This window comes from Chaetodon trifascialis, chromosome 10 (assembly GCF_039877785.1).
Source record: "Chaetodon trifascialis isolate fChaTrf1 chromosome 10, fChaTrf1.hap1, whole genome shotgun sequence".
Taxonomy (NCBI): Eukaryota; Metazoa; Chordata; class Actinopteri; order Chaetodontiformes; family Chaetodontidae; genus Chaetodon; species Chaetodon trifascialis.
Genome location: NC_092065.1, coordinates 20,173,641 through 20,183,797, shown reverse-complemented (window position 1 = coordinate 20,183,797; position 10,157 = coordinate 20,173,641). Strand labels below are relative to the sequence as shown.

Below are 10,157 nucleotides of genomic sequence, written 5' to 3'. Positions count from 1 at the left end.
GAAAAGCTGCTCACAGCCTCCCCCCTCTCTCTCTCTCTCCCTCCCTTTCTCTCTGATGCTGAGCGCAGCCCATCAACTTTGACAAGTGGTTCTCAACGTGGGGTACGAGGACACCTGATTGTCCGCGAACGTGGTCCAGACGGCCCCAATAATGACTCCATGCACTGGAAACAATCCCAGCTATAGATGCAAAAAGAGAGAAGGACAGAAAAGACGGAAGAGTGTTTTTACTCTTATCTGCTCATCAGTGATGGGAGGAGTCCTCACATCCTAGACTTAAGTAAAAGTACTTTACCACAGTTTAAACACGCTCTCTTGCAGTAAAAGTCCTGCTTTTGCTCAAGTAGAAGTGCAAAAGTTGTATCCACATAATGTATTCAAAGTAGGCTTTCAAAAGTACTGATTATGCTGCAGAATGATGTTATTATCTATCATTTTACTGCAATAGTGTCACTGCTGGGTAGATTAATCTACGTAAGGATGCTTCATAATTAATGTAGTGGAGTAAACAGTACAATAACTTCCTCTGAATATAGTGAGGTTGGGAATACTTCAGTAAAGTACAACTGAATTTCAAGTAAACCTGCCTGAAAATTGTACTTGAGCACAGTACTTGATGATGATGATGATGATAATAAAGTACTTAGTCACGTTCCACCATTGTGTATTGCCAGACAGTTGTGCTGGCAAATAAGAAAATATCATTATTAAATCTTTTATGGTCTACTGGTTACAAACATCCTTTAAAGAAATAATTGTGGATGAGTGCTGCAGTAGCAGAGAAAGCAATTTATTTCCAGTTTCCTCTAATCCCTACTTCTGTAAATCTGTAAATTACTGGGTAACTTTACGTCTTGAGGACTCCGGAAAAAGACAATGAATTAGATATTTCTTAATTTAATAGGATCACAAGATAAAACGGTCGGGAACCACTGATTTAGACTCTGATGACAGCAGTGTTGAGGTTCTGTGACACTCTGAGGTTGAGAACAGTTTTGAAAAAGTTGAAATGAGGATGACATCCTCAGAGCAGCAAATACCAGAATTTAAATAAAACAAATTGAGTTTAGGTAGAGGCTGAGCAAATATGATTGAAAATACATCTCCAGCTATGGCAGCAAGAATGCTTAATTAATTTAAAATATATGAATATAAACACTATGTAATGCATTAGATTTGTGCGTTTGTCTCCCATTGTTTTGCCCATTGTCCGTACAGGCATAGATATGTCATAGGCCAGTAAAAAACTCCTAACTGCCCTAAACTATGACAGGTGCTGCACTGAAAAAGTGAAGTTTGTTCGGTTGATTGGTTGAAAACAGCATTTCATCGAGCTCGGGGGGATTAAGTCTAATGAAGGTCTTATAACGAGGTGATCCGGTGGCCGAAGTGTAGTCACATTTCTGGGAATAAAGTAACAAAATGATTTCCATAGACAAATATAAGGACAAGTATACACATTCTTTATGGAACCCTGTCCTTCATGGCCGTGTGTGAATTGCTGTAAGATTATATAACAGATTTGCATGTTACTTTACTTGCCTCAGTAATTTGCATGATAGCAGAACAGAGGAGGAGGGGGATGAATACAGAGGTGCCTTTCAGTCTCTGAGCAGGTGTTTGTATTAGTACAATCAGAGAGGTCAAAGTGTTGATATTGAGATACTGTGGTTCATGTTTGTGACAACATTTTACAGCCTGTCTGTCAGTCAGACACGACCAAACAAAGACGCACCAACTAAGCTAATTAGAACAGTTCATACAACTTAGAAACACAAGTGAAAGTATGTGCACCATCCAGGTGCCCTCTTAATTTAATACAAGCCACACTGTAATAACGTATTCACTACACACAAACACACACACGCGCACACAGAAAATCTTCCATCAAACACTCTATTCTATGACAGCTGAAACTACTGTAAAAGGCAGTAAGCATGTTTCTAACAGCACAATTATCATCATATTACTGCACGTCTGCTGATTCATTAGAGATGTTGCTCCGGTGACTTCACTACAAGCCATAGACGTTGATAAAAAAAAAATAAAACAAGAAAAATCCAGAGGTGCATCCTGTCAGTATAAACGGGAAGCTCGAGGAGGATTTTTTGTCATGTATCCATGAAGCTTATCCACAGCGGTCCGTTTGAGGATGGATGAAGTACAGTACAGTAGAAACTCTGCTGTTTGAACAAACAGCTGATGTATCCTCTTGCGTTTGAGAAATTCCCTGAACAACTTCTAAGATTCTCAGATGGTTACACCGCTTGTGCAGGATCTTGTCATTCGTCACATGTTCACATGTACACTAGATGTAACGGCTCAGAATGTGTAAAGGCTGGAGAGGCTGACCAATCCTCAGTCTCCTAATCCTGAACGCTTTTTAATACTGTAGCAATAAATAATCTATCACACAGCAATTTGCAATTACACTGACCTGAACCCTGACCTTCAGGGTCACTCCCAGTGTTAATTTACTGGTACACTGGTGCTCTGATATTGCTCGAATATTCATGCGCAACACCTCTCGTCTCTCAAACGGCAGTGTAGCTTGGTGGAAATAAGTGTGAACACACCCATGACACACTGGTCCCTTTCCTGGCTTTGAACTGTGCCTGAAAGGGTCAGGTCAGATTTCACACACCAATTAAAGCCTGCCTTTAGACATAGGCTTTATTAGCCTGGTTAATGTTGGGATGATGTCATCTATAGCCAACACCATCTCTGACATCTGATTGGTGGAGACATGAGGATAACTACAGGCATGTGTGCCATTAAAGGAAGCAGTGGTTGGTGTCTGAAAGTCAGATGTAAAAGTTATCCAGTTATGTCAGATGATGAACTTGTGTCAGTACCAGGTGGACTGGGAGCCTCAATAAGGTAAAAGTGTTTTGGTGTGTCTCCCTGTTGTCCCTCACTGGTCCTGGTCTTCCTCTGGCTCCCTGAGGCCCTGACTGTGCAGAGTCTTTCCTGTCATCTCCATTATTGCCTGGACCTCTGGATCCACATCAAGGATGCTCTTCTTGCCCCCTCCCTCCTCGCCCTGAAACACAAGACACACAGGAATACCATGGATTTCATTCTTCACATTCAAAACAGCGTTTCAATGTAAAAAAGATGATACAGCTAATTACATGCCTAAAGTGCACACCTGAATTCCAAAAACAAATGGGTGGCGAGTCTTATTAAAGGTCCAGTGAACTGATTTCAGTGTGTGGCAAGTTGTATTTATAATACCCCAGCTCTTAAGCAGGAGTTTTCCAAGGGCACTTGAACGCAGCATTATTTAATACTATATTCTCTTATGCTATATGCATTGGGGGGAAAAAACAGATTAAGACCTGAAAAGCAAACTTATACTGTTACTCCTGACTGCACAATACAAGAAAGGCACAAAACTAGGATGCATGTCTCGACGTCTCCCTCTTTCATTCCCACATCTCTCCTCCAGCTCCTGTGAGTTTCTGACTACCCAGCAGATGGCCCTGCTGTTTCCTCCGTGTGTCTCCCCCGAACAGCAGCAGCATTAGCCCCTCGCATATTACTGTAACGTCTGTGGACAACACTGCAGTGTCGGACAGTTGATGTGGAATTATGTCAAGCAAGATCTTCTTGGGTATTTCCTGACCTTTGTAAGCTAAACAAAGAATTGGTGCCTGATTGCTGAATGGTTGGCATACCACATAACCTCAACGTCTCCGGTTCGACTGCAGCCAGGGACCTGTAGTGCTTCTCATACCCCCCACCCCCTCATTTCCTGTCTGCCTCTATTATGTGCAACAAATAAAGGCAGAAAAGCATTCTCACCTCCTCTGGTTCTGGGGGTTTTCCGACTGCCCACACTTCCATTGAGTCCAGGGTGAAGTCCTCATCTCCAGAGAGCTGAGGGCTGCCGTAGGTGGTGCACTTGGGGCGTGCGCGGCTATGACCGCGGCCAAAATCACTGTCCAGCCACATGCCGAAGTAACCGTGCTGACCGCCCATACCCTGATTAGGACCGGAAAACACAAAGAGACACAGGAAGAATGAAGACAAGCAAGCCAGAAGAATTCTCTTTATCCTTTTTAGGACCATTCTGACAACAAAAAAATGCGTTTCTGTGGAGCACTCAAACCAAAGAACAGATTAACATACTGACTAACTAACCCCACCAAACAGTATCGTTTGTTCACTGGTTATTGAGGCCTCTGCTTTGTGGTGTTGCATGGTGCATGTTAATACTATAAATACTGTATGTAATAAATAACTCCATATCGTAGTGATAACATGACAGGCTGGAGGTATGAAGTTTTAAATAAAGGTATGTTGCATGTCATACTCCCCTCCCCTTCCTGCCTTTAGGAGTTTAATATAAAGGTTTCTGTCCTCAAATTTAGAAAACTTGTATAATGATGCAACCCTATCAACATATCTGAAAAACGGGCTAAATCTATTCCATTTTTAAACTCCGTGTGACAATCACAGGCCACAAGCAGCACAATCTTCACTAGAGCGGTCTCACCAGTCCGTTGGGCATGGTCTGCTGGTTCTGGTTGAGGTACATAAAGTGTTGGTTGTATCCTGTTGCAGTATAAACTCTCAGTCTGGGGAACACAGTGAACAGGAAGCATCTGGAGTCACCTGCACAGACAAATATACAAATTAGAAAGATCTGAGTGAAAAATCAAGTGACAGCCCACAGTATTCAAACAAGTGGTATTACTTCCTCAAAGTGTCCTTCTATCACTGCTTTAGTATCAGTCTTGATATTCTGGTTCTGCTCCATGCCAACCTGATGGTGCTGTTTCTACCACACTGTTACGGATTTAAAAGCCTAAATTCCCTGCTGTCAACCTGAAACAATACACACTTCACTCCTGCGTGGCTGAGTGTGATGAAGCTTTGTTATCATAAGTGACGTACACAAAACACCTCTGTTCTTCATTCAGCAGCACAGAATCAACAGTTTCATCAAGAGTTCGACTGCTGTGCAATTTTAAATCAGCTGTAAATTATGACAGACATTTTGACATGTGTAGCTCATTAATTAATTAATCATGGCCGACCATTTCGGTATCCCATGTTTGCTGCATCACACAGCAGCGTTGGCCTCAGTGTTAAGACAAATCTTGTCCAAGCTTCTTACATGAACTCATGACTTGAAGTGTCCTTGCATCACCCTGTCCTTCCTACAGACTCTCTACCCAGCAGACATGTTTTGCCTTGTTGTAGCAGGACAAGCACAGGCTGAATTATTTCTATTAATGTAACCAGTGTGCCATCATTAATAGAATTAATTCCACCTGTGCATGAAATGGCCCCAAAACTTGCAGTATGTGGTGACATGAAATAGGAGCCATGTGAAGTGAGACATAAGGGCAACATGTCGCGACTGTGGAATAGACTGATTGACATGCCCGATAAGAGACTGACCAAACAAATTTTCTATTGGGATTATTCAAATGATTCTTCTTGGGCAGGAAGCCTAGAAAAATATTTGGCAGGGCAATATAAATTAGGCTGTAGTGTTAGTCAAATTAATGCGATACTATTTGAAAATCATGAAGCAAAATGATCAGAAGAAGTTGTACAGAAGTGTATTATATTTGTTCTTTCACTCTTATTATGTTACTGCTGTTGTTTGTTATGTTTGTAGCTGATGATGTAGCTTGATGCGAGTATCTCTGATCCAGGGGCCTCCCATGTCAATGGGTAGATCATGTTAGTGAATGAATTTGATTGGTTCGGGTGCTGCAGCAACTGTCTAATCAATCATTATGCAAAAGTACAACAAATGTTTGTGTTTGTCTGTTAATGCCATACAAGGATTATGCCCACTTTATAGATAGCAGGCATGTTCTTGCAACATTATGGTTGCATAATATGAAAGGGCTGTCATTTTGTCCTTATAAAACAAGAGTTTTATGATGTTATATAGTATACTGTGTAGTTTAACTATATATATACATGTGATTTCTAGTCTTACTTCACAGCTCTCAGCTCCAGTCAAAGTAAGCAGGCCCACAAAGAAAGTCTTGCCTGTTCAGAGCTGAGCCTGACCCAGCATCATATTTCAAAGGCTACAAACTGGTTCACTTGCAAAGATAAGAGTACGAGTCACATAGTCTAACTTTGCTAAGGCAGCTGATAAACTAGAGATGGCATTCATCAAATCGCAAATTACATCGAAGGTCTGTATGTCGTAGAACATGAAAGTGCTGTGGGATCAGACAGAGCTAGTCCCTTCTCTCACCCTGGAACTGAGGTTTGACCTCCCAGGCGTGGGAGGCGAAGCCCCCAAAAACATGTCCCTTTGTGTCTTTGATAAGCAGCAGGGTGGGCCCACGCTTTGTCAGGCCGGCCACCATCCTGGTGAAGCTCTCCCCATGCATCCGTGTGGAAAACACACACCTCCAGGGGCCGCTGTAGCTGTCGGGCAGCTGGAGAGATTAACAGAGTTGTACAAGGACAGAGTAAATATGAAAAGAGATTCATGAGGAGCTTTTGATTCTAAGGTCCTGCATGTGTTTTCAGGTATTCTGGCTGATTCTGATGACATCCCTCGCCAAACAGATTAATGAACAGCAGGAGGTCTGTCTTTTGTCTTTAATGACCTTGACAGGTGCTATATACTATTCTCTTTCAAACATACATACAGCCTTCAGGAAATGTCTTTGAATATCTCCAACAGTTCGTTTTAGACTATAAATATTATATATACACACAGTTTTGCATAAATGCTAACAAATATAAGCAAACAAAAACAAGTCTGACAGAAATCTACATGAGATACATGAGACACAGTATCATGGCTTGATCGCTGTGTCAAAGAAGTCAAAACTATGAATAATAGTAAACTCAATTTATAATCTGATAATAATGGTGTGAGTGGCACTTACGACGTACTGAAGTAATGGCAGACACATTTATATTATGACTTGATTAATTATGTGCAGAATGTTCTGGTTTATGATGTCACTGAGGGCGTGATAGTGGTGTCTGATGAACTAAAGTAAAATGAGATAACAATGAAGCAGGTGGAACTGATCACAATACTGCTGAACATACAAAATATGAGGGAAAAACCACTGAATTACTGGGTTTCTAGTACATGCAATTCTGCCTGACTCAGTGTTGGCAGTGCTGTTAGTTCCTGTCATAAAAATAGGTCAAAACAATAGCAGTGGTAACTGTATGACTACAGCCCTGCTTATTTCTGGTCCAAAGAGACAAACTGATGATTATGGCAAGTTGCTGCTGTGTGGAATTTATCAGCCCAAGCTTGTTCCACTGCCACAGACCAATCCCCATCAATATATGACCAGCCTTAGTGACATATGCCACTGCCATGGTTACAGAATGCCAACAGTATTACACTGTTGTTCCACTGACATACACTCCTCCACCTCTATTTTGTCTGACGTTTGTCAGTGTCATCTTGTAGATACAACACAGCCCCAAGCACAGGTATTTTGTGCACTATTTCCTTGAATAATAACAATAATAATACGTCCAGTTTAGATAACAGATCATTTAAAGGCTTTTCAGAGCCAAAACACTGCACAGAGGTTTATAATACTCTCGGACAGGAAACTTATCACATCAGCAACTGTTTAATCCTGGCTGTTATAAAGTAATCTTAGATGTAAGTGATCGGGCAAGACAGCGCCTTGCTGAATGCTGCCATGTTACGTTATATGTTGGTGGAAAGTGGTAAAATACTGTCAGCAACACAGTCAGCAACAACAAGAATTGGTAAATGTCAGTGGAACGTGAGTGGCATGCCTCTAATCAACAGTGGCCACTGAGAATTGACATATGTCACTAAACCAAGAGTGAGATACTGTTATTGCCAGTTTTTTATGTTGTTCCCCCATGTAAAATACATTCAATCAAATCAAACACAAAATGGTTAGATGGGTTTGTGAGCACCTGAATATCTATTCAGGAACAATGAGTATTGGCCTAGTAGTGATTTATTATTTTTTTTATGTCAGTAATGGACTTAGGCAGGATGCCATATTGTTACCAAAGAAAGAATAAACAAATTTTGATCAGGATCTACCAACATGACATCATATACATTTGCTTTCTGACCTGTGGTGCCAGAAACATGACGGTGGGAAGGTCCAGCAGACACTTCAGCTCTTTCCAGGGCGTCTCCCTGCAGGGGGGCAGCAACGTGGGAGCCGGCCTGCCACTCAGGGACACATTCAGGCCTTCAGCTACCAGCATTTCCAGGTACAACGATACCTGGGAGACCCTGAAGATCCAGTCCTCCAGACAAGAAACATCACAACCTCCCTGATCTGTGGGGTGAAACAGGGTGACAAAAGGAGAGGAAAGTCACATTTCCTTCCTTCCTATTAATATGTTCAAAAAACTTCAAATCACCTGTTTACCTGATGGTCTGAGTTCAGAACACATCTGCTCTGCCAGGAGTTTGACACCCAGGGAGCCATCACCCATTCTCTCTGGCTTCCAGCCCTGCAGGCGCCCTCTGTGGACCAGAATCTGAACTACAGCAGCTATCAGGTCCTGTAAGAACTATGAAGGGAAAGGGACAGAGCAGGGTGTCAGGAAGGATGAATGGAGGAAGTAGAGTGAAAAGAAAGACAAAACAGTAGAAGAGAAACAGCACAGAAACTGCTGCATTGCTTCCTATATAGGTCTATCCTCTACTCACCTCTGCTACCTGCTCACATGTGACAACAGTTGCCGGCCCTGCTCCACGCTGGGACATGGCCATAACGAGAGGAGCCCGTTCTTCTGCGGTGCCCCGCAGAGTGTCTGCTAAGAAGACGACCAACTGCTCTCGACCTACCCCAGAGGGAGCAGAGGTGCTGGACTTCCCTGCGGCTGTGGGTGCTGCCGGTCCAAGGTCAATACTACACATGCAAAGGTAGACCCTCCTCACCATGGAGTCTGGTACCAGGCTGCCCATTGAGGACTGGGAGACAGAAAAGGAGGAGTAGAACAAACTGACAGACATACTGATATTTAATCTTTAATTTAACTTCACTTTGACAATATTTGTTGCTGCTAAACTGCTGGAATGACACTTGTATGCACTAATTATGGTCTATTAACTACATAAACAGTCACACCTGCAGCATCTCAAGTGTGAGAGTCTTCCCGGCCAATGTCTTCCCTTGGGCTCCTGATGGACCCCCAGTACTGCCCTGGAGCCTGTCAAAGACCCCCTCAACCACGGGCCGCTCCTCAGGGCGGAAGCGGGCCAGCCGCTTCTGCACCACCACACTCTCTGTGTTACCCATGGTGCTCTACGGTACCATTAGGGAAGCAATCCGCCCTGAATACAGAGAATACATGCTGTGCTTTATTGATTTCAGACAGCATATTCATACAGGTGACGCAGAACAACAGAACGTAACGCTAGAAGCAATATGAAGTCTGAAATGTAATTAGCTCATGCATTAAATTATATTTCGCCAAGTGTTGTTTCTCCCTCTGTGTGCAGTATTTAATAATTCTAGCAGATGTCTCCATGGTTAAGCAGGACTTTGGATTTTGGACCCATGGATGATTAGCTCACGCTAGCTAGCAACGGACATCGTTACTTCATTTGTATTCTCTACACAAAGGGCTATATATGACATTTTTGTGTGAATGTATGACATGCATGATGTTCTCAAAGCTAGGCGACTTAAAAATGTGTCTAACGTGCCGCTAACCTTTCAAAGAAGAGCAGCAGGGTTTTCCATCCTGCGTCTTGTGACAGCAAAATGTAAACTTCCTGGTGTTAATAGCGATGGCATTTGTAGAAGCCAATCAAATGAAACAAATATTCACCTGTTTCATTTTGACTGGTCCGTGATGTCAGGAGGCGGGAACAATTGGTCGTTGGTTGGTAGGGGTTGTGTTCACTGACACGAATGGTTGTTGTTTTTTTGAGGATATGTAGCTGAGTCAATCCATCTTTATCGATACGTATACTCAGTACTACATGGTCATAAAAATGAAATGCACGTGTACGAGGAAAGTGATGGGCAGAACGGATCGGTCTTTTAATGATACTTGAAATCATTAGTTACTCAAAAAGATTTTAAATTACACTCAATGGTTTAAAAGTAAAAAGTAAAGGAAAAATGTAATGTTTTTACATCAACATATTCATGTAGCTTTCCAGAAAGTAGGGCTAAATAGTAAATCCAAAG

The 10,157-nt window shown here is 42.3% G+C and overlaps 1 protein-coding gene across 2 annotated transcripts; it reads right to left on the bottom strand.

Annotated features, from left to right (window-relative positions):
• Nucleotides 1–1,779: 1,779 nt before the first annotated feature.
• Nucleotides 1,780–9,747, bottom strand: meak7 (MTOR associated protein, eak-7 homolog). Of its 2 annotated transcripts, XM_070973137.1 has the most exons (9): nt 9,675–9,747; nt 9,087–9,292; nt 8,666–8,929; nt 8,382–8,526; nt 8,077–8,288; nt 6,233–6,419; nt 4,502–4,620; nt 3,808–3,987; nt 1,780–3,043 (listed from the first exon to the last, which is right to left on the bottom strand). In XM_070973137.1, the coding sequence occupies exons 2-9, from the start codon at nt 9,255–9,257 to the stop codon at nt 2,915–2,917; spliced, it is 1,407 nt and encodes a 468-aa protein (XP_070829238.1). In that variant the 5' UTR covers nt 9,258–9,292; nt 9,675–9,747; the 3' UTR covers nt 1,780–2,914. The 2 variants fall into 2 exon arrangements, with proteins under 2 accessions (XP_070829238.1, XP_070829239.1); XM_070973138.1 differs by lacking the exon at nt 9,675–9,747 and having other exon boundaries at nt 9,085–9,182.
• Between the last annotated feature and the right edge of the window lie 410 nt (nt 9,748–10,157).